At 45.3% G+C, this 27,907-nt stretch overlaps 1 protein-coding gene across 1 annotated transcript in view; it reads right to left on the bottom strand.

The window, feature by feature from the left end:
* LOC129598197 (uncharacterized) overlaps nt 1-26,279 on the bottom strand; it is a 34,382-nt gene extending 8,103 nt beyond the window's left edge. The window contains exon 1 of the mRNA XM_055495979.1: nt 25,550-26,279. Within this exon, the coding sequence (XP_055351954.1) occupies nt 25,550-26,206 (657 nt within the window). The 5' untranslated portion in view covers nt 26,207-26,279. The remainder of the gene's footprint in view (nt 1-25,549) is intronic.
* Between the last annotated feature and the right edge of the window lie 1,628 nt (nt 26,280-27,907).

The following is a 27,907-nucleotide window of genomic DNA, read 5'->3' as shown; positions in this document are numbered from 1 at the left end:
TGCTGCTGCTGGGGCAAATAACCAGGGACGAAATTATGATCAGCAGAACCCACAGGGCCAGAAGGAGCAGAAGGCGCACGTGGACGATCAGCTGAGAACGGTCGCGGGCATCGCGGACAAGCGGCACATAAGGTAGCGGCAAAACATTCGGCGGCAAACCCGGAAACTCAGCATTCTGCTGCACCTGCACAGGCGGAATAACAGCCGGAGGGACAACAACATTCAAGGCTGGCGGGCCAGGTATATTGACAGCAGGGTCGACACCATGGGGCTGACCTGCAACCACAACTCCATTGCCCTGGCCCGGATTCGGTGCATTCGGCGCTTGGTTTCCCGGGAAGTCAACCTCCATGTCTGGGGCGGCAGCTTCCACTGGAGCAACTGGGTTAGGAGCTCCATCAGGTACTTCAATAACCTCCGGTGCGCCCAGATGTCGGCCATTACGACGCCAGTGATCGTTTCCTCGACGGAGATTATTGTCTCCAAAATTCCGATGATTTCCTCGGCCGTACGGACGAAAGTTGCCACGGAAAGCACCACGGCCTCCACCCTTTCCTCGGAAATTATAACCGGCATTATTCTGCTGTTGATTGGAAGACGAATGAAAGATGGCGTCTACCAATTTGTCGAAAGCACGGTTAGGATCGATAGGCGGCATGCCCAGAATCAAGAAAACTAATGACCTTTAACGCAGGAAGGTAACGAGAGACTAGCGTTAAAATCGGACACCGAAAGAGCAAAAAATTGTACACGCTACTGCGCCGAAACGAAAAATCCACAATGCCGATTTCTGCACGCTACACGCCAGTGATTTTATACCGGTCTGCCAGAGCGAAAGTTTAAAGTGCGGCAAATTCCACAGGTAAAAGAAACGACCAATCAGCGCATCGCGCTATATCCTTTAATTCAAATTAATCAGAAGATCAGATCAGATCTAGGCAGAACGGAAGATTCGGTTACGACCAGTTCATTGACTCTAAATAGCGCATCGAAAAATGAAAATAAAAGTAGAAATTAAGCAGCGCACAATTCCTCAAAAATTGAAAACACGAAAGGTATTTCCGGAATAAGTGATCCAAAGCAGTCGATAGAATACAAAAATAAAAGGCGGCTCTGCTTGCGTACAAATAACAACAGAAATACCAAAATAACAACACAAGATGTAAGATGATGTAGCACTACAGTTCATCAGAATGTGGCTGCTGCTGACCGTAGACTACCGGTTCCGCAATTTCTGGCGAATCTTCATGAACAATAGCTGGAACGGGTGGCACAACAGGTGCAACTGGCTGCAGAGACGGCAATGGATCTACTTCCATTTTCTCCAAGTCGGATCCATCCTTATCACTATCGTCAATTTCCATATGGGTGTCTTCAGCTTCCTCATCAGCGTTTTCATCAGCAGACACTACTGCAGCAGGATCATCGCTGCCATCATCTTCATCCGAAGAGGAAGTGTCATTTTCTGACGAAGATGATGATTCTCCACGAGTGCGAAGATGATACGGACCCGCTGAAGTGGACGGCTCAGGCTCATCATTCACCCCATTTCCAGACAGCTGCTTGGCGCAAAGCCGCATCCGCCCGCTGACAGTTGCCGATTTCTTTAAACAAACCAATAAAAACAGGATTTAAATACAAATATTGCCGTCGGAGTTTAAGTGCAATAGGCGTAGGCAACCGAGAAGTGACGGAGCAAAGATCAAAACGATGAATTAATGTTCCATTCGGATATAAAAAGTACGATGAATTAATGTTCCATTCGGATTCGGTTTCGAATAACGGGGATGAAAGCGATTAAGGCCGGAAAAATAAGCCTGCGAAATAGCCACATCCTGCTCACCGTTCTTGTTTGCTACACCATCCGTGGGAACACAGCCGAAGATGCACGTTTACGAGCCGTCTGCTTAGTCTTGAAAGCCGGCCGCGGTGCATCCGGGTTATACGGCACATACAAAATTTCACCACGACGTAAATGCTCTTCATCTAATAAAAACGGACAAAATAAGCCTGTACTAAATGCTGGCCATAGCACGACAAATATCAGCTATCCGAGTGCAGGATATTCGTAACAAACAGAGATTATAAGCTAGAACAAGCGGATATGAAACAAACACCTGAAAAACCACAACATCACAGAGACAACGCCAAACCCAACAATACCTCGTTGTGCCCGCACTGACGCAGTTTCCGACGATTGTGATTCATCTTCCGTAAGGTCTGGAGTACCCAGTTGTCGTGAAAGACTACTCTGCTGATTGTCGGGTTTATTCAGGGACGGCTGGGAAATCTCTACTTCTGGATCAACCGGAAACTTGCCACGACGGTTTCCACGGCTTACAACAGTAGCATTGCGACGCGCAATGGCAATACGCTTGCTCTCGCGATAACGACGACGCAATGCAGCTGTAACTGCTCCTGCCCGACTGGTGGAAGGTTTAGGACTTTTTGCTGCATCAGCACAACCAGATGGTCCAGGGATTGAGCAGAAAACGCTGGCTGAGTGGAAGTGCGACGATAAACTCGTGCGCGAGTAACTCTGCTGGATGAGCGAGCTTCATCACTGTTTGTTGAAAAACCAAAGCTGAGGCCAGACAGGGCACGGCTCGGACGCGGGTTGCGCGATACAGTCTTGCGCGCTGCCTGTTTCTTCGCAGGTGGCGACATTTTTAATACTAACAATAGGTTTTGGAAATAGAAAACTAAAATGTTGACAATCCAGGAACTACAATAACTGAGATAGCAAAAACAGCAAGTGCAGAACACAGCTGATCACAACAGGCTGGCACCGAAACCGGAAACAAAGAATACAGGCAACCAACCAAATGGCGGGTGACAGGCGACAAGCCTAAAATTCCACAGTTTTCGCACTTTTACAGACAAAATACAGCCGTAAAGCTGATCGATCTCTTGCCATCGATTTTGATAATTAGCCGTAAAAATAAAATTTTGAGACAACAGCGCTTTAAGTTCTAAAGAAAAACATACAAATTGTTAAGAGTAAAACGCAGAAGACGCGTCTGGGAAACATTCAAAACACAGACCGGAAACTGCATAGTTTCCGCACGGACTCGCGCCTCGGAGCGGGTGACAGGCGACCTAAATGCCGCACCGTAAGCGCAGAAAACTTCAGCTGTTCCCTCATAACACTAAAAGCGACGAACCCTGCAATATTTTATTCTTCTGTGGTGATGGTTTTCTTTGTTTATTTCTGTTCTTTCCTTATCCTATATTATATTTTAACCAACTCATTTCATAATGTCTGGACAGCCCGGAGAGCCATCGCCATCGCCAGAGACTGACGCTGTGGAGCACGCTACCTACTGGAAAGAACGCACGCGGGAATCCGTGCAGTTTGCAATGGCTGCGCCATTTGCGGAGAACGAAACCGCAGCACGCCGTCGTCAACTGGCAATGCACACAGCCGCACATGCCTGCATTCTTGAAGCGGATATTACTGGGTATTATGTGGATCTCGCTTCTATAAAGCAGTTCGTGCAGGATTTGAACTCGGATTTCACTGCGGATCGCGTTGAAGTATTTCTAGAAGACGCCATTAACGCTGGAATTCTACCGAAAAAGATGGCGCGCGACGGGCGATTCGTTCTAGAAGTCGCTGAAGAGGTTTATAACAGCCGCGAGGTTAAGCTAGTGGACACCTATAGCAAATTGCGATGCATGATCCGGGCAATTCTTTATCACGCGCGTTATGCCATGTCACGCCCGGAGATTCAACAATGGGCTTACGAAACTTATCACCTGCAGCTAGAGAACTACGAATACTGGTTCAACCGCGGACTAGATCGGCTCTTGGAGAAGAAGCAGATCGTGATGGTTTACGGGAGTTTGTACGTGCACAGTTGCATTGATCTGTGGCTTGCAGCATTCGCGGTTGTTGTCTGTGCGACACGCTGGCTCAAACAATCAGTAAGTTTGTAGAATTTCCAAATAACGAAACCCAGAAATTGTGGCTATACTTTTGCTTGCAAGTGTGCAGTACTTTTCTCTGTGTTCTCAATGCAATAACCACAGTGACTTGCAGATGTGAAGATGGCCACTCTGAAGATAGAAAAGAACGGAAAAGAACTGGAACAAGGCGTCACCGACGCCAGCTTCGGCTATGTTGGCGAAGATGTCGAATTAATTGTGGACGGAGTCATGGAGCGTTTGGATGCCATCGATCCGGCCAAAAACAACACCACTGGAGCCAATTTGCTTGTTCGCTCCAGCAAGGATGCTCGCATCAAACGGGAGCCAATCATTAAATTGAGTCAACTGAAGGAAATGAATGCTCGCCCGCGATATGTGGCACCCTAAAAGAGCGAACAACGCAAAGAAACGAAAACCGAAAAGCCCAGGGTAAAAGCTGAAAAACCCGGCGACGATAAGGCTGACAACACTGAAGGCATCGACAAACTGCTGAAGATGGTCGAGAGCGAGCAGAACATCACGAACAACTGTAAAGCGCTGGTCAACACTCTAAAGGCGCGCGTGTATACCGGAATTGACCACATCAAGTATGTGCGCGAGGCTTTGGAGCAACGCATGGCCAACATCAACAATGCCAAGAAAATCGTGGATTTGGATTAAGTCACGGCGTTTTGTGCGTCTCCCCCGGCTGTTAAATAATTTGTTGGTAATTCAGCCGGTTGTTTTTCTATATCCTGGTTGTATTTTAATTCTGGATCTGAGTTTAACTTTGGATAACTCCGGGACCGATGCTCATGTAATTTTTAATTCTCCTTGTCGTACAGATCTTGTCAATTGGATTTAACACGAATTTTTAATAAAAGGGTAAAACTGCCGTGCATAATAATTTTACAGGAAACGGATAAAAGAAATTAACCATAGACATTGTGCGCAATCAGACGTAGTACACCGATAAGAAAAGCTGTAGTCCGCACTAATTTAATTTCCAAAATACAGAACATCCACGTAGACCAGAATCAGCGAAGACCAGGAAGATATAAAAAGAATTTTTCTAACTAACAAAATTGGTCTTAGCATGAAATTGAACCTGGGATCTAGCTGGAGGACTACATCCTACTTTTGCCCCTACGCCAGCGTAGCTATGCCACAATTCCGAATAATATTCTAAACACCGGAAGCGCTACATGTCGTTTATCAAATATAACAGTGCGTCAAATGGCTAAGTTTAGCATTCAAGAAGAGGAGAACCGAAAAATAAAGTTTGTAAGTACAAATTCAAAGAGTTTCCATTCTAAAGCGTAGACCAGTTCCTTCTTGTGGCACTGCAAGTTAGCCGCTATACTACAAGTGCTGCACACTATATATCAAAAAGGTTGAGAAAATAGGACATTAAATCAAATAAGTTCGAACCGAGACTTTAAAATCGACAAGTAGTTTCCTTGATTATTTACCCGGCCACTACTCTACAAATTGTCCGACGACAAACAACGAAACCACGGAATATTATTATTAATATACAAACAACAGCATACCGCCCACTCGATTCTATAAGACCGCTCTTTTGTAGCAATCACAAAATTCGGATCACCGCTGCCAATACCTTAGGTAAAGCGCCAATAAAAATATAAAAACCAAAAAGTGAGTTTTCAGAAAATGCAATTTAACTTTTAAGGGGTTTCAAAACTGAAACCTTCAACTTTGCCCGTTGTTGTGGTTCAACAGTGCAGAGCACCATACTACGGCATTCTACGGCGTTAATTTTGAATTCACTCATGAGAAATGATCGTAAAATTGTATTCATCATAGGCAGCGTATCAGCCAGCATTATTGTGAAAGTATGAAACCCAAAAAGAAGGTTTTCAAACTACACAATTTAATTTTAGAGGTTTGAACTCTAGACCTTGAAGACAGCTGGTGAGTGTGGTTCTTCTGTCCAGTCACTACACCACGGGATATTCTCCACTATAACCAGTTGGAACATGACACCGGAAACGCTACGAGTTATATAACAATACGGCCGTACGGAATCGTTAAATGTAACATTGCTGCTCGTCCATTGTGATAGCAAAATTCGAAGTAATAAGATGGAAATGTCAATTTTCAAGGCCACAAAAATATAAAATCGAAAAAGAAGGTCTAAACGGAAAGTGCACTAATTGTAAGGGTTTCGAACCCAAGGCCTTAAATCAACCGGGTGGTCACAGAAATTGGCCACTCGACCACTACACTACGGTATCTTTCGACGAAATCTAAGTAAACAAAACGCTAAGGATTGTACGCCTGTGCGCCGCTCACTGATAACTAAGATAAAATTAGCGTCACAATACAAAATACGTGAAACATATGCGTTCGAAAAATATAAACCCGAAAAAGAAGGTTTACGAAAATGCTTTTAAAATTGTTACAGGGTAGAACCCAGGATCTAGCGGAGAGTCGCCTAGTATTGTCCTCTTGTCTAGTCCACTACGCCACACAAGGCAAGGACAAAAACTACTGTTATAAAATATCGTACCGATACACCATGAAACCTTCCACCTTCGTAGCAACCGCTCTCAATGTAGAGTAACCCACAATTCGTACTATTTTAACCCCAAACACAAAAATATAAAAACCTGAGGAATAACACCAAAAAGAAAGTTTATTTACAAAATTGCGTTTTTATGTGGACTAGAACCTCCGACCTATAACGAAGCCACAACGGAAGCCACTATTATACCAGCGGGGTCGCTCTACGCAAAATGCAAAATAATTACAGCGCCTAAGACGTACCGCTGCTCGTAACGAGAAATGAGCACTGTGCGTATCGGCCACCTGCCCGAGTGAGAGACTTCATGAATAGCAGGGGACAACTAACGTAAGCGGACGATTGTGTGGTTGCAGGCTACAGCATCCCAAATTTGTCAAAAAACAGCACAGGCAGCCTCCACTACATGAACTTTATTAAATTCGCAATCCACATAATAATCAAACGTTTGAACGAACGAAAGGATACAACGCAATAGCCATAATGTTATCCACAAGGAAAACAGCACAGCAAGAGCTTACAGCACAAAACTGAAAATAACACAAACTGTACGCACAAACTAAGAGATAAAATTCTAAACGAGACCCGAGAAATACGAGATCGCAAAGGAATATACAGCCGAGCTGCAACTGAATAACTAAACTAATAAGGCAAACATGCTTGACAAACCAAGGCCAAAACGTCCAACTGATTACCGTACAAATAAGGCAAGATAAGGCAGAATCCCACTCAGAGACTCCATCGAGTCAAAGAAACACTACGGATTCTTCAACGGAAGCTTGGAAACAGCCTCCTTGACAGCAATTCTCTTCCGTTCGAAGCGGTGCTGGGCCTCAGTGCGTTGAGCCATCTTCTGCGCCACACTCGTCGTCCACTCCGTAACACGGTCTTCCAGCGCATGCTTGGCTGCTTTCTTTGTCTCACGAGCAGGAGGAGCCATGGTGAAGTTATCACAGAAACTATCCCAGAGTATCAGGGAAAAGAAACTGGGAATGAAACGAGAGGAAATAAAGCAAGAACAGAAATAAAACGGTAATCATAAAAAAAAACTCTACTGGGTTACATTCAGAACGCTTGTAGAATGGGTGACCGCTCACTGGTGGCAGTGACAAATTATTGGACTTCGCTGGCTGCGAAGTTAACGTTAACGGTATTGCCTCCTCGGGAAGGGGCGCATTGGGTAATTCTCTAATACTACCGTCAAATCTGTATTTTCTGCTGTTTCATTTTATGTCACGACACCGTTTAAAACCTTGAAAATACAGCAGCATCAGTAAAATTATCAAGCCACTACTGTATTCATAAGGAACAAAGCCATAACAAGCTTATCACAACTTGAAGGAAGACATCATCCGTTTTAAAAGTAGCATTTAAACGTGAAAACATACAGTGCAAAGAGAATCATCTGCACGCAAAAGAGCAACGTTTAAAAAGGCCTGTACAAAATCTATCCACGTTGCCGTTTACAAAATACTCAAAGGGCCGATGGTGCAAAACATCAATTCCAATAATTATAGGGAATTCCGCGCAAAGCATGACGCTGAACAACAACGTGCTTACGCTTCTTCTTTGGTGTTTCCGGGATCGGGGACTTCACATTCTCCCAGAGCATCTCTACTGGCCGGATCTTAATAGGGTCCAACATATGGCTCTGCTCATTCCACCAGTCCGCAAAGTCTGGATCAGGTCCTTTTCAATCATCCAGGCTGCCAGATCCCCACAATTTCGGGACAGTTTCTTTGGGTGTGGACCATCAAATGCGACCACAAAAACCTCGTCCATTATTCTCGCATTCCACACAGCAGAGTTCATCTTCCATGCGCTTGTTCTATTCGGCCATTTCGCGGCGGCGACGCACACGCGGAGATTCTGGTCTGGGAGGCGATGGCGGAAGACCCAGATCTGCACGGATGCGATCTGCTGCAGCACGGCACACCAGAGTTTTGGGTCCGGCCCAAATTCCGCGACGGACGTAGAAAAACTCCGTCTGATCTGCGCGGATCTCATCCTCCGCGTAATTAACCAGCATTTCATACTTTTCAGGTTCTTCCAAACGTAGTTTCTCCGCAAACTCGTCCGAAATAATGCGGCCGAAACTACCTTTGTAGCAAAACTGCCTTTGAAATAATCCATCATAAAGACGAGATGGTCTTAGGTAAACGCAAAAGAAGTGAAGGTTTTAATTTAGAGAATCTAAAGCCGCAGAAATGACAATAACTCGATTAGACGTGAACTGCTGACACCATATCTGCAAACCGGACACAGCTGTGTGCCCCAAACTGGCAGTGCCCTAACATTTGGTAACATACGGGCGGTCGGCACAGCGACTGTCATTTTCTGCGCGTTACAGCATGAAAACGATTTTTTTTGACAGGCTATAAGGTTTACGCTCGATGATGATTATTTTAGATGTTTTCACGGGGTTTTTCATGGAATCGCAATTTAAAATAAACGCTTAGGACTAATTCCATCAGATTTATTATCGAACGACAAAACCTGAATCCCACGAATCTATCGGTAAGCCACAATGCCGTACCGTTTATACAGCGTAACACTATGCCAAAAGGGTAATTGTAGAAACCACAAATTGAGGATCTGTACAGAACATTTAGAAACGAAGAAAGGCCACTTGCAGCTATTAAACAGCACTACATCATAGAAAAAGGTGGCAGTTAAGGAATCATAGGACGTAAAAAGCCAACCTTGCAATAAAGTCTATTTATAGGAAACCATACGTAGTAGCACCCATATTATCATCATCATCACGGCGTGGACGATGGCGTTTAGCGATGGAGGCATCCAATCTGCCCGGGCTACGCTTCTCCTGGTCTTCCTCCGGCAACCAGCGGACTTGCTGCAAATTCCGCCAGCGGCGAGCCGTCGCATCTTGAAAACGCTGCTCCGCTTCCCACTGCAGGTGCGTATCAACATCGGAAACTGGATCATGTGCATGGTGATTGTAGACATCCTGCACAGTAACTATAGCTCCACGATCTCCAGTATCCCCCGGTGCGTAATTCATCGCTGTCAACAGCTGCACAGGATTTCGCACCATATTAATGCCATGGTTCCGGCGGAGCTCACAGATGATTTGTCCAAGGAGCCACTCCTGGTGAAAATCCGCACGCAGGTAACGAAGTAAAGCGTAATGTGCCTCGCTGCGCTCAATGTCCAACGTGTGAACAAAACGATTATACTTGTCCACAGACATCTGGGACCCGTTATGGAAGATCCTGCCACGGAAACGCAGGCGTGTGTCCGGATGCAACACAATGTACTCGCTGTCAGGATCGTACGGGCATTGTTGCAGGCCAGATGGGGGAATATCTCCTTGTGCTCCACGTGCATAATCATGTGGAGACGGCGGAATACCACAGTGAACCATGCGCCCCGTCCATTCGAACGTCTCTGGCCAGCCAACATGAGGGTCATAATTCAATGGCGCAGGAATATCTACTTCAACTTGCACCAAACTCTCCGAGGAACTAGTGCTTTCCTCCTGTTGATTCGAACGATGAGGCGGCAAGGTCGGACGACGAATCGTTACAAAGTACGGTGAGTTACCAAGATAAAAAGTACAGTGCACAAGTACAGAAATACTGGAAGGACACGCTAATAAATAAAACTAAGAATGCGCAAGTTTAAGAAACTGATACTGATTTACAGGCAGGGACTTTGATCGTTTGGTCTACTCATCAGACCCAGATCACCCCGGTTATGCCTGTGCGGGAGCAACGAACCCTACGTCATCAGCGGATGGCCAATGGCGAAACTGTACACACCAATTCTGTACGTACAAGACTTTTGGGAATTTTCCCGGTAATTTTAATGCGTCAAAGGATAACATTTCAATAATTTTAAAATTCAAAATGAAACAAATATACATATTTACATGGCCGTTCATTCATGTTAATCTAAATTACACAGGGTGCAAATTTTGGTGAATTTGAGTAGCTCACTTTTCATTTCCGGCCAGAAAAATCGGAGTTGCGTATACAGGTAATCATATGGCGAAATAGCACTACGATATTTATGTAACAATCGGCGATGTACCGATTCCGCGAGAATTTTTCTCCACTGGAACGGAATGAACGTTCGGGGAATTCTTTTCACGATATCCTCTTTTTCTCCATAATGGCAAATAACGCCGTTTATTTTCAGGACTAAAGGAAGATGCCAAGCCGCATAAGGTGACTCTTCCAATTTGCAATCTCCGTCAACCACCTGGTCCCAAATCATGGTGTCACTACACTCCATCTGCCGATATTTCCAAAATTCCTGCTTATCCAACGCATCGTCTGAGATCACGCCCTGAAGCCAAAACTGCTCGATCGGACGTGCCCAAGCCGGGGCTGGAATGATTTTCTCTTCTGGAATTACCGACGAAGTTTTCAGTGGCTGCACCGGTATGATTTCCATAGCGTTACAAGTGATCAGTGGTGTATTACTTGCAGGTGACTCAGCAGGCATAGATTTATTCTCCCCAAGCTGGGATACACTCGGAACGGCCGAACACCTATCATTTGTGGTTATCCGCTTTTTAACATCAACCGACGGTTCTCTTTTACGCTTTTTATCGTTATTTTGGTTGACAAATCTCTCCACAGGTTTCACCACACGCCCGGAACGGGTTTTCAACAACGGAACTTTCTCCATCTGATCATCCAAGTACTGGGCGTATTCCGCATCCAACGGTGACAATGCTGTATCCGGTGACGGTATTACCGGCGGCGGCGCAGGCGCCTCAACAATTTCATCGGGACATTCCTTCTCCACACAGTCGAGCAATTTAGGTGATTGTTCATCTTGCAGTATAGTATCAACGTCGCAGAAATTATAGGGCTTTAAACGACTAATATGGACAGTGTCGATTTTAACATTTCCTCTTCTGTTGCTCTTTACTACATAATGCACAGGGCTCGACGGGCGAACGATTTCTCATTCAGCGGTCCAACGGGGCATAAGAGACGGATTTTTGCCCACTTTTCTATGAAGTACGTACACTAAAACTTGATCTCCTGCTTTATATGTGGTGTGTGAAATATTCGCATCGTAACGGATTTTATCCTTCAGTTTGTGCCGGAACTCCTCGGCGTTCACCAAGTCCAAAGCCTCTCCGAGGCCACGCTGCATCTGCTGTACGAAAACGTGTGCGGGAACGACGAAGTCTTCTTCAAAAGGGAGGTAGTTATTCACAGGTAAACGCATCTCGGTGCCGTGCATCATAAAGAATGGTGTGCGGCCCGTTCGTTCCACAACCTTACTGTTAAAGGCAGCGCAAAGTGCCGGAAGGAAAATATCCCAGTCACTTTGCTGCTCATTAGCATATTTCGCCAATGCCTTTTTAATTTCTCCTACACGTTTTTCAACTAAACCGTTGCCCTGCTGGTGACCAGACGCCGTAGGTGCATGGGTAACGCCAGCAAGAGCAAGAAGCTCCCGAAACATCTCTGACATGAAGTTACTGCCACGATCCGCCGTAATGTGTAGCGGCATACCAAAAACCGTTAAAATCTGCCGATGAAAGAATAGTGCCAGAGTGGCGGCATCATTTCTTTCAACTGCTTCTGCCAAGATATATTTACTCCCGTAGTCAACGGCAAATATTATGTTTTTGTTTCCAGATTCCGTCGTTGGAAGAGCCGGGGCAACGTCGATTGCCCACACCAGTCTAGGAGAAACTGTCGGGTTTGACTGCAAAGCGCCAGCCGGTGCCGTCGCTGGGACATTTTGGGCAAGGCACGCCGCACAGGATGCACAGTAGTTTTTCACGGACTCAAACATCCGAGGCCAATAGAAGTATTTATACATCCGTTTGTAAGTAGCCAAGACTCCTAAATGCGCAGCCGGAGGTGAGTCGTGATTATCCTTTAGAAACTGAAGACGCCAATGTACCGGCACGTACATACAGTAGTAGATTTTGCGATTTAATTCGAACTTATAGTAAACGACTCCCTGTTTAACCACAAACTTATTTAGATGTAACTGCTCATGTTCTGACATCTTTTCCTTTTTGTTTTCCAGGAGCAACCGCCATCGGACAATCCGCGCGTTTCAAGACTGCTCTTCAGCCCAGTAGGAGGCTTTATCATCCGTAATCAACTTTTGCACCTTGTCCGCATCAAAGGCTTTCATGTCTTCCTCAAAAATGGCTTTTACTTCGGTTGACATCATCTCAAAGCGGATATCCGCATAGTCTCTTCCAGAATCGCAAAACAACACTCAATCATTGCTGCATCACCAGCGAAAGGGTAAGTCTGCCGATAGTCAAATTCAATATCCGAGTCGTCTGAGTCGGGTTCCGGTTGTTCTCCAGGATTTCTGCTTAAAGCGTCAGCTATTACGTTCTCTTTTTCGGGGATGTGAACCGGTTTAATATTGAACTGCTGAATGTAGAGCGCCCATCGTCTGAGACGACCAGCGGCATCGCGCATATTATTCAGAAAAACTAACGCTTGATGGTCCGTTTGGACTTCGAACTGGTAGTCCGAAAGATAATGTTTCCACTTCTTAAGAGCGCAAATAACTGCATAAGCCTCAAGCTCAGTGGGAAAGTATAATCTTTTCTGTGTCTCTGTTAATTTACGACTCAAATATGCGATAGGTCTCCAGTTCGTCGCCACATCCGTCGGCTTATCCCGCGGACACTGCATAAGGACTGCCCCCACCGCGATAGTGCTGGCATCCACCACAACACGAGACAAGGCTTCTGGATCATAACGGGCCAAGACCGGCGCCGTGACCAATGCTTCCTTCAGTTGTTCAACCGCGAGGCACTGTTCTGTTCCCCATTCAAAGGTGACTTTTTTAGGAATAAGCTTTTGAAGCGGTTCCGCAATTTCTTGAAAATTTTTGGTGAATTGGCGATAATACCCAACCATGCCCAAAAACCTTAAAATGTCTTTTTTATCTTTTATGGGACAGAATTCCTTGACTGCCTGAATTTTCTCTGGATCTGTGCTGATACCGAATTGATCGACAGTATGTCCCAAAAAGGTAATCGAATTGACAAATAATTCCGTTTTTTCGGGGTTGATCGTCCAACCACACTCCTGGAGCCTCAGAAAAAGCTCCTGCAAATCCCGCATGTGATCAGCCAAGTTTTTGCTAAAGACGATAATGTCGTCTATAAATACGAGCACGTTTCTCCATTTCATGTTTGCAAGCGTCAAGTCCGTAGCACGCTGAAAGGCAGAAAGCGCATCCTTCATGCCAAACGGCAACACTTTATATTGAAATGTAAACTCTTCTCCGACCATCGTGGTTTTACAACGGTCTTCCGGCTTAATCTTTATTTGCCAAAAGCCACTTTTCAAATCAATCATACTAAATACAGTAGCTTTATCTAGGGCGTTTAAAATGTCATCGACTCTAGGTAGAGGATAATTGCTGCCCATTAATCGTTCATTTAACTTACGAAAGTCAACAGTTAATCGCCGGGATTTATCCTTCTCTTTTACTATACAAATAGGACTTCGGCACGCCGAATTAGTCGGCTCAATGATACCATCCTTAATCATTTCTTGTGTTTTAGCCTGGAGCCATTTCCTATCTTCAAACGATGTGCGGTACGGAGGAGTTCGAACTGGCAAACTCGTTCCTGTGTCCACCGAATGCTCATAAATGGTGCAACGCCCAACTGGACTAGCTTTGGTTGGTAAAACTGACTTCGCCTGATAGAATATCTGTTTTAATTCTTCTTTACTAGGGCAAATATCGCCGACTTTAATTTTGGTGAACGTTTCTTCTGTTTCAGGATCGACAACGCCGGCGACGGCTGGCTGAAGTTGTATAGCTACGCATTCATTTATTTTCTCAGGCACCGGAACGCCTTTCTCATCACGTGCAACTCCACAAGACTCGTCATGATAACCCTGTTGGAACTCCAGTGAGTCCATTTGGTACACCGCATCGACAAGTGCAACTTTTCCCAGGTTAGTCTGCTGGTTTAAGACCAACGGCTTATCCGATACATAACGACGCAGACCCGACAATCACCATATTCGTTAAGGGTTAAAACGCCATCAAGCAGCACAGCATTTTTATTTGTTTCCGGTATTTTTTCTTCATACAAAAATGGTTGAGTGTATAGATACTCATCCTGGAATTCCATAAATTGTTCGTCTGACATCGCCGTCGTTGCCCTAATAATTCCCTGCGAATGGGGCTGGATTATCACCGGTGAAGCCGGGAATAGCTCCATTTTAAAACAATCGATTGGGCCCGGTTCGGGTTCAAAACGATAAATATCTTGCTCCGCTAAATTTACTTCCGTCTGTGCTTGAGCTTGTTTCAGATGGGCTTCTCTGTACGCCAACTCAATGGCATCTTTTGTTTACACGCACGCCGGAATTTCCGTGGATTCCCGAACATCCTGGGACCGTTTCGGTAAGTTTTTAGCCGCTGGTTGCTGTACCGGGAGCGGCTGCACCATTTCAGCGGACATTTGGCTTGCCGCCTCACGCTCTGCATATTCGCGCTTAATTCGTCGACTGTAACTGGACTTTTTACGCCGGGGTGAACTTCTTCCCGAACCTTCCAATGATGGCTCGCAGTTTCCCACGGTAGGGTGCGCTGAGTTAACCGCCGCAGACTCTCTTAACGCTTTCTGTTTCTGTATTTCGTTCCAGATTGCCCATTGCTCGTTAATATTTACATTGGTGGGCGTATCATATGTCTCCCTGACTGTCGGAGGTACCAAATCTGACATATGCTGACTGGTTAACACACATTCTTGCGGTGAGTTACTGGTCGTTTGAGAAGTTATTACTCTTTGCTTCTCCGCCTGTCTATCCTCATAGGAGACCGGACAAGGACCAATATTAATTGGCTGCATATCGTCAGCTGGGATAAAGCTACCGTTTTCAAATTCACCTGCTGGTGCTGGATTATCCTGCGAAAAGGTAACTTTTCGTTTTCCTGTTGCTTCCTGAGCGGCCAACTGCTCATTTCGTTTTAGCGTTTCAAAATACCGACGATCGTTTACAGAGTTTCAACACGTATCACAGTTCTTCTCGTAGCGCTCTATTTCAATTATGCAATCCGGCCAATAAAACAACTTTACTAAATATGGATATAATTTCTCACGCGGACCGTACGCTTGCTTATGGATTAATATTTCATGAAAGCAGGCTATTAATTTCTGCCGCCATTGGTGTGGCACATAAATCCTCGGACATGCGCTAGAGTGATCGGGCACTCTACACAGAATTCCTTCGCAAATGGTCAGCCGATTAATTTCGTACTTGGTATAGTTGGTATTTGCATGCGACGGCTTCTTGTACATCTTGTATCACATACGGCTGTCTACACACATCTGCTGAGTTTCTCTCCAGAACTGTGGATCACGGAACATTTTTTCTGTGGGAAATAGCCTTTTATCCTGCGGTCTATCCATCGGCGTCATCCACCTTTTAGCTCTGGGTTCCGTGCCTTGAAGGACGGATAATCATGGACTTCATCAACGTCTCTGCGGTCGCGTTCACCAGGTATAACGTTTAACAACTTGTTATCCATACTTAAACATTCGACAGATTTCGACGATTTTTCTAATACGCCCATGTACAAATATTTAGCTGCAGGATGCTGTTGTAGGACTGCGTCCAAGGATGAAATCTGAATTGGAAGTTGCAAGGGATCGTCACCCCCACGAACTTGTCTGGGAACAGGACTAACCGATACCGGAGACGAGGTACTCAAACTGCTTGCCGGCGACGGCTGACGGATTTTTTCTTGTTTGATTGGCGGCTGGGAAGACGCTTGTTCTCTCCCCCGCGAACTTGACTGCATATTATTTACAACTATTTCACCGCCTCCCCCACGAACTTGACTTGGCTCTGGGGTTTCCTCCGTCCTGATTTCTTTTTTAATTGGAGGCTTGACCGGTTCGTCCGCTACCGAAGCCGCTTTCGGCAAGTATTGCCTGATCATTTCCTGAACTACACTTCGCACAAACTCCTCATCACGTTGATCAGATCCCGTTTTAACTTGTGTTGCCGGCACTGGCACAGTTTCTTTAACTTCCGCTTTTACAGGTACTTCCGCTACCTTTATCGCTGGTGACGGTTGAACTGGGCGCGGCCACGACTGCTTAGCTTTCTGTAAGTGTAAGATGCAGATTTATGGATCAGCCTTAGCAAGAATTAAATGTGCCGATTCGTATGGAACAAATTTTGCTTCTTTAGCGACGCCAGTTCGCTCGGTCAACATCAACGCTGGTATCGAAGATGACAGCTTAACTCCCGGGGGAATTAAAGGATTAAAATCGTGCGATCTGATGACATCTGACATCAGGTGAGTTTCACGACGCAGAAATGCTGGCGCACCGGGCGGTCTGCGAGAGAGACGCCAAGTCATTGTATTCATGTCCAAAATAAACGGTTTGGTCGCGAGGAAATCGAGACCCAAAACTATGTGATCCCTATCGAAAGTGGAACTAACCAACATTGCGTGCTCAAACGCCATCCCAAATTCGTGGATGGTGACTACCACCGACAGCGGCTCAATTAGTTGCCTTCCTTGATAAGCGGTGTGGACAACTCTGCCTTTGATATGATCGGGACACCGGTGAATATTTAATTTTAAATCCTTCGCCATTTTCAGAGACATAACCGAAATGCTAGAACCTGTATCCAACATAGTTTTTACTTTCTGATAGTTTATGTCGATCACAGAGTACCAGGCCTGGGCGTCCAGAGTAGGTAACAGGCACACGTGATCTGCTAACGGATATTGCGAGAAATCCTGGACTTCCATTTTATGACATTGAGGGGTCGGCGACGATAAGCCTGCCAGTAAGTCAACTCCATCATATTCATCTGCTGCTGCGGATTATTGTATCGAGCCAACATATCTGCAGAAGGCTCATACTGACGAGGGAGTACAAACTGGTTTGTACAACCTTCTGCAGGGTGTGACCCGTGGCAGCGGAAACAAATCTCAACCCCGCGGTTTGTGCGCCATTTTTCTTCCTGGATATTCCGCTCGTCAAAGGGAGGCTGGTTACTAGCCTGCTGATTTTGACGATAATTTTGATTCTGATTTTGATTTTGTTGACGATTATTATAACCACCGCCTTGGTTGTTGTTTCCACGGTAATTATTATTTGGGCGATAATTCCCACAATTGTAACCGCCATTATTATTATTATTATTTACAGGGCCGTCTTGCTGATACTGAGGATCGAAATTTTGAACGTTTTGGACCGGCTGTTGAAATTGGGGCTGCATTACCGGCATCATCGGATTTATCATCTGCACGGGGACAGGCATAGGAGCTTGCATCGGAATAGGGTGCTGAAAGGTTTGCGCGAATTGTACCGGTTGTTGCTCGACAAATTGCGGTTGTTGATACACCGGAATTAGGACGAACTGCGGCTGGGGTACATTCAGAACAGGCTGAACTGGAGCCGAAGAGTTCTGCTGCTGCGGAATCACTGTTTCAGTGTACGAACGGGAGTATCCTCCACGATTGTTCCCGTAATTTCCACGACCTCCCCAAGTCAGGTAATAATTTCCTCTCTGAGACGAACCACCTCGACCGCCTCTATTTTCGTAATTCGAATTATTATTATTATTACTGCCCGCACTTCTTGGTTCTGCAGATAAATTCTTCTGAATCGATTCAGGCGCTTTCTTTTCTTTATTCATTCGTTTCCATAATTTTTCACAATCTTGTAACTTCTTTTCAAATTCTGTGTAATTTTTAGGGGAAGCAGTATAGATTTCCCTAAACCATGCCGGCCGATGATCTTGTACACCCTCCAAGAGTGCTTCAACTTGCTCTTCATCTGAAATTTTTAACTCCTCGGACCATGGAAGGAAACTGTCCAGGTAAGCGCGAACTGGCTCGTAAAAATTAAGTTTGCGGTTTCCATTTTCCTGCGTATATCCGCTTTGGACAATGAGCCACTAAAGTGCTCAATAATTACCGGTTTAAAGAAATCGGACCATGACTTTCTTTTATTGTCTTTCCAGAACCTTTCGAACCATTGGAAAGACGCTCCCGTGAACGCGCCGGTTACTCTACGGCAAGTGACCTCGTCATTCCAGTTATTTGTGGTTCGACACTGTTCCACGTTTATGAGCCACTTTTGGATTTTTTCGGGATGGGAATCATCAAAGGTAAGACGTTTCATACTGCCTTCGGCTTTATCATTTCCTTTGTCCGCAAGTTTTGCTATTAGTTCAACAACACTCTCTTGTGTAAGTGCTGTTCTGTCCGATATTTGAGTCTGCTTTATTAACCATTCTTCTAAATTTAAATTTCTGGACGTGGACTCATTACTGGCTGTGCTACTAGGACGACGGTGTTCGTCATCAGCTAGTATATCATCCATCAATTCATTTTCAATATCAGAACCGTCCTTGTTTTCAGATCTGCGCATCTGGCGATTCACGTCATCAGATGTTCTTTTGAATACCTCCTGGCGTAAATCTGTTGGTCGGTTTCTCTTTTGATTAGGCGGCACCGTTTCCTTGGGAATCTGACTTTCTGAAGACGAACGGGGCATACCATGGGTTTCCGAAAATTCGACCCGTGATTCCTGTCTGGGCTTCCGCAGAATGCTAGCCGGGTTAGTTGCAGCAACTGAGGGCTGTTCATTAGATGTTGAGAAGTTCTGGGGGTCAAACAGGGGAAGTGGGGCAGGCCGCAACACATCTCCTGTTGCTACCGGCGCTTCTCTTTCAAAGTGTTTTTGACCACCTTCAAAAGCAACATCTGGGTTTCGAAGCTTGAGAAGCTCGCCGCACGCTTGCTTAAATTCGTCCTCCAATTTGGTAAGTTGCTCTTGCTTTTCGTACCATTCGTCTCGGAGCTGTTTGTTCTCTTCATACAGTCGGTTACAGTTTTGATCTTTCTCGAAGGCGGCAGCTTGTGCTTCTTTCTTTGCTTTAACAGCTTCCTCGCAATTGCTACATTTTTTATTATTTTTAATATCGCTCAACTCCTTCTGGACTTTCCGATTATTCTCCTTTTCTGTATCCAATAATCCTTCGAGCCGTTCAATTTCTTTTTGTGCCATATCATCTTGTTCCTTAGGGATATGCATCGGACCAACGGTAGACAGTTTGTTAAGCTGTAAATTTGCCTTTGTTAGATCCCGCTGCAGGGTATCCTCTCTATCTTTGGCGCGCTTCTTTTCATCGTCTTAATCCTTAGAAAGCTTCTGAGACAGATTTTGCGCATCCGCTAAATTTTTATTGGTCAATTTGTGCGCATCTTTTTCCGCATTTAAATCCCTCTGAGCTCTCGTTAATTTCTGGCCTAAATCAACAACCTGCTTCGCCGTATCAGGGAGCATTTGTGCTTTAAAACCGTCGATAGTAGCGTTCGCTGGTGTTAGATCTCGCTGGACATCTTCCAACTGCTTTTCTAAAAGCCGGTTCGTGTCCTTTAATCCATCATGATCATTTTTCATATTGTCAAATGCGTTTTGTGCATTTTTATTTGCATCTCTTAGCCGCTAGAGATTATTAGCCGAGATGCGTAATTCATTCGCCAACCGGTCATTTTCGGTTTGTTCGCTTTCAAATTTAATACGCATTTCATTAAAATCATTTTGGAATTTTAACTTTTGATTTCTTTCAGCATCAACCCGAGCGTCCAATGACATGGAACTCCCCATTTCGTCGACTTTTAGTTTCGTAGTCGCTATCCAAGTCCGCAGACCCTGGAGTAGCACGGGCATCGTCTTCCGGGCAACTAATCCCACATCTTGATCCGTTTGCGTAAGGGCCAGTAGCTCGTCGACTTCCTTCGCCTTAGTGAGAAATTCCTCATCTGGTTGTTCGAAATCTTTCTCGGAGACAAAAGCGTGTAATTTCAATTGTGACGGGTGAAAAGACATTGCGCCACCCATAATGCTTTTCTTTCTTGCAGAAGCTTCCGGGGCTATATTCGTAATTTCGCCAAACGCCATGTGAATAGGCGTGTCATCCTCTGATCGGCTATCCAATTCATTCATATCGAAGTCTGGCAGACGTTGTTCTCTATCGAGCAAACTTTCCTCTGAAAGTGGTTCTACAAGCTTAAGCGGCTCTGTATTTGCTTCACTACGAGTAACTTGTTCTGTTTTCTCGTTAGTTTTCGACTTTGCCGCTACCATTCTTTTGGGTCGATCGTCAGAAACGGACTCCTTTGGTTTTACTCTAACTTTTGCAGTTGCTTTAAACGCAATGATGGCCGCTTGTCTACGATCTTCCACATTCTTCTTGTATTCATGTAACCACTTATAGGCCTTCTTTACTGCTTCATTTAACTGATCATCGGTAATATCCAGGTAGACTTCCGGAGTGCATCCTTCAGTCTCATACGATCCATTATAATAAAACGGAGCCTTTTTGTTTGGATCCACTGATTTCCCCAACTCTTGGAAATCTACCCATGCCTTGCCACAGTTAGCTCTCGTTTGATTGGGTGCCTCCAAGTTCAAGGCGAAGTACATTAATCCTAACGGAATTTCATCCGGTTTAAATTTAAATCTAGTTTGTGTCGCTGTTGCTTCATATGGACCAATTATGACCTTATCTTCTGGAACCTGGCTTAACGCCCTGTTCCTGTTTTCTGGTTTGGACATTCTTACGGTACGTACAGTAACTATTGTGCTACTGATTACCGTAAACTTCGAAAATTGCGATTGTGCAATTCAGATTCGCTCCACAGTCCTCCTTTGAGGTTTGAACTGTTCCGCGAAAATTTAATCACAGCCGACCTTTGCGGTTCGACTGTTAAATTAACTGTTAGAATTACTCTGCTGCACTTTGCATGCTGCCGTAATTTTAACTTACAGGTCAATCACCGTTTGCCGGTGTTTACCTTTTTCCACGGTCAATTATCTCTAGCTGCTGATTTTGGCTACCGCTTGCGGCTTGCCTTTATCGAGCTGCTGGAGATCGTTATCTCACCTAGCCACTGACAATGGCTCGGTGCACACTATCCGATCGATCTGCAGGCCAGGCACACTGACACTGCAGATTACAGTTTATTCACCGCGGTTACTGCTTTGCGCAGACAACCCGGAATTTATCCACAAAATACTGCTTAACTCACACAGCCGACCTTTAAGGTTTCGACTGTTTTCCTACGGTCCACTTTTTAATTAATTTAAATTAAATTGGCGAGGAAGCTCACCAGTGAGGAAGCTCACAAATTGCGAGGAAGCTCGCCAAAATAAATTAAATTAGGCCAGATCTGGAACGCTGACTCCTTCGGCGTACCTTTGCGATTCAACGCCTTTCTGTACGGACCACTTTACTGTAAATTACCACCAAACTTTCCACCAATAATTTTCCGTTACATCGGGAAAATTAAAAGACACCGGTGGGCGCCATGTCGTGTATAAGCGTTCACGCTGGTTTGAGCTCCATGAACAATCTTTACTCTTCCACGACTGTAATGCTCAATCGGTAGGCAACTCTCATCTCAAACTGTAACAGATCCTTATGGTGGAAACGACAACGACTCAGGAACATGAGAACTCAGGAATCCCTCCGGAACACTCCAACTACAACTTCCGGTCGCAGTTTCTATGAGGATCAACAAAGAGCTAGGACGATTGTATCGCGAGCAAACCTGTATTCTATGCAATAATCCGGGAACGATCATGTACATCAGAAGGAACAGGTATTGCTGCCTCTTTATTGATGCACTTCACAGTCCACAACGCTAGGAAATCGTAATTAGAAAAGCAGTCTCAGAAGCAAATCTCAGACTACTCATCCCCGATATTAGAAGTGACAAGAACTTATATAGACTTCGCGCTATGACATCACATACACCGCTAATAGAAGAGAACAGCAAATCACAGTAGATATTGACTAGATATTCGTTTGTGTTGCAGGTGGAAGGCGGACAGTCAGCATCCGTACGTACACTCCGGCGTGTGATCCTACTCCCACACGTCACATGTGTTGATTTTCGTCTACGTATTCGTGTGTTCTGTTTTGAAAAAAAACAACAACGGTTAAGCTGTTAGCGTCGGTCCGGTCTGCGCATTTAAAGCAGAAGTACGCCGGGGCGAAGAGCGTTTCCGCACCATTTTTGGTGAGAAGCAATGTTTCCGTCTCTCGCACTTGTGCGAAGGAATTTGGTACCATTCTTATACGATAGCATTAAATATTCTTTTCTGTGGCGGCTTAAGTTTACGCATTATTTTACGTGTAGTTGTATAATTCTAATTTGTCTCTGGATCTCGATTGGGAGCGATTCCTTGTCCTTAGCACTAAGCGTTAAATTTAAAGCCTACACCTATTATGAATATTCTGCATGTTATTCAAGGGCAAAATGATTTTTTTGCTTACGTATTCTTTGTAGAATAGGCAACTGCATTTTTGCAAAAAAATCTGCAGTGCAATCTTTGGATTCCACAAGTGCGTTGTCAAGTTACACGCAATAATACTCGTATACTTGTAAAATGTGGCTCAGGTTCGGCGTTTTTTGTACAGCTAACGAGAATTAAGTACTTGTCGTTGCCCTATTGGAATGTTGTTTTTCCGTATTCCCCGTAGTATTTTCACTTTGTCGTGCTATACTGTACAGCTTACTGCATCAGTCTGCCACATATCAAGTTAAAAGTTGCTCCAGTGGCTACCGCTTCGCGCCCGATTTATTATGCTGCACCGCCGTAGCGAATGCACCACAGAACGGACGTGGAAAATCGGATGGATCAATTAGTCCAGATCCGAACAGTTGGAGAATAAAATAAAGATGGCGGCGCAGGTAAGCGTGCAATTGATAAACTGGGAACCGTACGAGCTGTCTACCGCTTCTGCTGACATCCGTAGCTTGAGAAACGTCATCCAAGTGGGCTTAACCCCATTTCTGGACAAAATGCCACAAGACTTGCCGGCACAACGTGTATAGCTTGCGGACGTCCACCCTGGCCACCGCGTCCGCCGTCCATGTGACTCCTGAGTAATGCGCTAAAGGACGCGGATCGCAGGTTTGATAATACCCCCAGAATCTGCAGGGTATGAAAAACTTCGTACTCGACTGCGTAACAGAACAGTAACTTCGTACTCGTTTGCGACCTATGACCAACCGTGAGCATATGCAGTAGAACTGATACACTTCTGGAAAGCCTAAAATCATAAAATGACGGTGTTCCTTTATTACCTGTATGAACCTCCTGGCTTCGGGATGCGCGTCAGACTTGCCAAAGCAAGTAGCTAGACAGCGGGCAATGCGCTCCATATCCAGTGGTTGCCCGATGCAGCACAGATGCTTCTCGAACATATTCCAAAGCTGACCCACATCCACATTACCCACAGCAAAAGCCATCAATGAAATGCGCAGTTCCAGTATTGTCACTACATTAAAGTTGGAGCCTTCACAAAGCTTCACCGAGTAATCTTTCCAAATCCAACGGTCACAGCAGGACGTCAGCGCAGCCTGCCGTTCGACCATCGCAGCAGCAGCCATACGCAACGGGAACGGACCTTCGATCCTCACCGAGCGCTGGTGGACGATCAACCGGTCAATGCGGATCCCGGCAGCGTCAGCACCTTCTTCAACAAACTGACAGGTTCGTCGGCGTACTCCAGAGATCCCGGCTTCCGGCAGTCGACCCGGGCATCCTGAACGCAGACGGTTCACGTGGCTGGCGTGATGTGCTTCAGAAGGCAACCATACGCGCCATAGTCCGCAAACCATTTCCGCACCCAGCCTGGACAGAAGTAGCGGTATTCCAGCGTTAGGCGGACCTCCTTGCACACTTCCGCCGAAGTGAGCAGGGCCTCCCACAGTTGGCAGGTGCGTCGGCAGCGCTGTTGGTCGACGGTGTCCAGTGAGAGGAAGACCTCTTTTAAGAGCTCTGTAGGTAACGCTAATCCGCGCCCATCCACAACGAACCGCGTTTTTCTTTTTAGTTCACTCTCTGTCTTTTTCAAGCGGCGGGAATCTTTTATTATGGCCTGTCTGTGCTTCCCAAAAAACCGCGTCTCTAATACGACAAAACATTCGAACTTGCAACAAACATTTTGTACGATAGGATAAATTTAATGTCGATGAATAATACACCAGGAAGCAGTTCCATATACTGTACTGTACGTACCAGTTTCGCTACACTAGTTGTCTTGTTTACAAGTCCACTCGTAAACCTTCAACTGTTATGTATATAAGCGGATTACTGCATCATTAAGAAAACGTTCAATATTACGCGCAGCCTCCCCACAGTCTGGAGATCTCTCTAACCACAAACTTTAAAAAAAATCTGCTACCATAGCTAGATCGGCCGTGGACCAGAACTGCGTCACATGACTTTTGTTTTTGAATGCGTCCGCTAATAATCGTGCCAGCACGATGCCGCAAACGATCCAACCCAGTTTCAAGGTGACCTTGAAACAGAAAAATTTTGCCTGGATACAATACGCAACATACATTATGAAATACGCAAATTAAACGGAATAGACTGAACTTATTTTCGTACAATAACAACACCAACCAAAAAATTAAGTAAATTGCTAATTAAGTAGATTGCTAACTGAATGAGTGAGTTACCGTGCTTCCACTACTGTCCAGTGAGCAAAATCGCTAATCAAGTGAGTGAGTTACCGAGATACCACTACTGTCCAGTGAGCTACCACCGAACGAGCTACCACCACTATAAAGTGATCAAAATCGCTACGTGAATGATTGACCAAGCTACTCGTTGGTTCCGGCCTTGGATCACAAGATACGCGGAGGCGAAGCCGCAGCTGTTTCTTGTCTGATATATGGTGCAATAAAGATTATGTTACATTAATGGTAAGTATTATCAGAGGGAAACTCAGTAGCCCACCTAGATAATCTCCGTACTTGCTGCCGTCACCCGGCGGGAGTGTGACGTTGCGGCAATACATATGGCTAAATCTGGCGCGGTACATAAGCACCATGTTTAGCACCACCCGGGTAAGATCAGCAAATACAGGGATCATCTTGGTGCGCTACTGACATCTTCTCGTAGAATGCATCAAGGATATGATGCAGTATCATATTATTACGTGAACATACTCCCTAACGACTGAGCAACGCATGGTTAATAAACGCCTACGCAAACCGCAATGCGCAAATCCGAAGGTTTCATGGGCATTAAACTACTAGCTGCCTTGAACTTACAATCGTGGCATCCGGGATCGGACGCGGGGCGCGGCGCTGCACGTAGTGCATCTCCTGGCTGAGAATCTTGGTAAACCGCAAGTTGAACTTCCGCTCCACTTCCCGGAGCACTTCCGCGGTCAGGAATCCCTGCAGCGTCCAGTATCCGTTCGGCACGCTGCACGTCCGCAGTTCGAAATGACCCGGTTGCAGAAGCTTTCGCTGCAGTTGTTTTTCCGTCGACGGGGGACGGATCTGTCGAAAGAGCAGCAGTTCGCGAAAATGATGAGCACCGAGTGTCCCTTCCACCCACGCGAAGTCGGCGTAATTCGGCCAGTCCACCAAGTCGTGGTCGAACAATTTAGCGAAAGCCTCGATGAGGATGGTTGCGGGATACCATTTCCAGGGACGATCTGGACGCTCGAAAAGCAGCACCTCCACTGCCACCCCCGGCTCACGGCGCCACCTGCCGGACGGATGGGCGGAGCAGCTGTACACCTTTCCGTAATCCACCAGCACCGAGTTCTGTGTCGGGCATCCGAAATCCACGATCAGACGCGGAGTCCCTTCGGTGTCATCCAGACCGATGATGTAGCCGTGCTGCAGCAAACCGTCCATCTCCACATCCACAGCGTCCCATGTGTACACGAACCGTGTACCGTCTTCGTTCATATACATACTGAATTTCCGGGACCGGAAGCCGACAGAGGATAACCTGCGGCAAATTTATCAGACAGCTGGATAAGCTGCTGCTCGTACTGATCGAAATAATTATCTTATGTTTGTTTCGACGTGTACGCGCTTCCGAGAGACCTTTGTACGGTACTAACGATACGCGCTTAAAAGAAAGTGGCTAATCGCATGCAGCCATCTCTCTGTCGGCCGTACAAATGATTGTCAACACAAAATCAGCTAAGCTAAGCGTATTAAACGCTCACTTTTGCTCACGTCGAGATCGATCAATAAATTTAGCACTTTTACTCACGTACGTAAACCATTGGAACCCGACCAGGCGTTTGCTTTACCGCACAACTACACGATTGCCGTATGCTACCGTGACCTTTCTAATGCTGCCTTATGCTACGTAAATCATGTTTGTCTATAATCACGACATTACTTTTACCAGATTGCGTGGATTTTACGATTATCTCAAAGAAGCTAATGCTTATCACTGCCATCAAAGACAACACTGCCATCTTCACAAAACTGGGGAACGATATCTGCGAATATCTTCAACAATATTTTGAGAAACTCAGCAGTGAAGAAGCTTCCTCGAATACCTCTGAGAACGAAACATTACGTTTTGCGAACCACATTTCCGACAGTTTCAACCACTATTCCGCAACTGAATACGTTAAGTCTATCGGAACCCAAAGCCATGTTAACACAACTGGCTCTGCCGACGCCACCACTAAATCTGGATACTCCTCTGTTTTCCATGCTATCTGTACCATCAAAATCGACAATAAACAGGACCACTCCACATGGAAATTGCGGAATTTTTCCCAATCGGTAAGCGGAAAAGAGCCAAATTCAAATCGACGAAGCATGGTATCCACGGGATGACGCCTCGCCGCCATGCTAACGAAAATTACGGACGTATCTTCGTGAAGTAACCAACTTATTAACAACTTAACAAATCGCATGGTATGAACTAATTAACAACTTAACAAATCGAAATTTCGTTCTGTCTTTTCCTGCTTTTGGCGCCTGCGTACTGACTGCACGATCTATTTAATTTTTCAAAATTATGTAAAATAACTTATAATCTAATGTTAATTTCATACTCTAAATCCTTTTTATTTTGACAATCAGCTACTTTCTGAAATTAACCGCTATGCTTAATTATCATCTGTGTGTTTTTCGTCGCACATTCTTGCACGAAATACTATCGAATTGTCCACATCTTATCCAGCTGTTTGGGAGCGCATGATCAACTACGAAGTTGCATACTTTGGAAACGCTGTCAGTATCACAACAGAGACAACACCATAACAACTCGCCGCCTGCGAGGAATTTCATGTCAACACTTATGTGAAATGTTTCATGGGAATCGCTGCTGCTATTATCGACCTTGCTGTATTTTACTTTATTTTTACGTGACCTTGATCACAACAACTGACATTCTATGTGTTCCTTCAAAGTTCATTGCCTGATGAAGAATTCTGTCAAACTACTGCTTTTACAAAACTAAACCTAAGTTGTGAGCATATGGTACTAACCTATCTGTGTGACTAAGTTGTCGCCTAGAACTCAATAAAGTTAAGTTAAACCTTCGTCTGTTACCGGTACCTATCTGTACATACATTTTCTATGCCTGGTCTCATTGCAATTAAAGCTAAGAAGTAAATCCACTTATGGGCGAGCTGTAAGCCATGT

Source organism: Paramacrobiotus metropolitanus, unplaced genomic scaffold (assembly GCF_019649055.1).
Source record: "Paramacrobiotus metropolitanus isolate TYO unplaced genomic scaffold, Prichtersi_v1.0 Parri_scaffold0000117, whole genome shotgun sequence".
In the NCBI taxonomy this organism is placed as follows: domain Eukaryota; kingdom Metazoa; phylum Tardigrada; class Eutardigrada; order Parachela; family Macrobiotidae; genus Paramacrobiotus; species Paramacrobiotus metropolitanus.
Note: the sequence above shows the minus strand (reverse complement) of the source record. Positions and strands in the feature narration are given on the sequence as shown.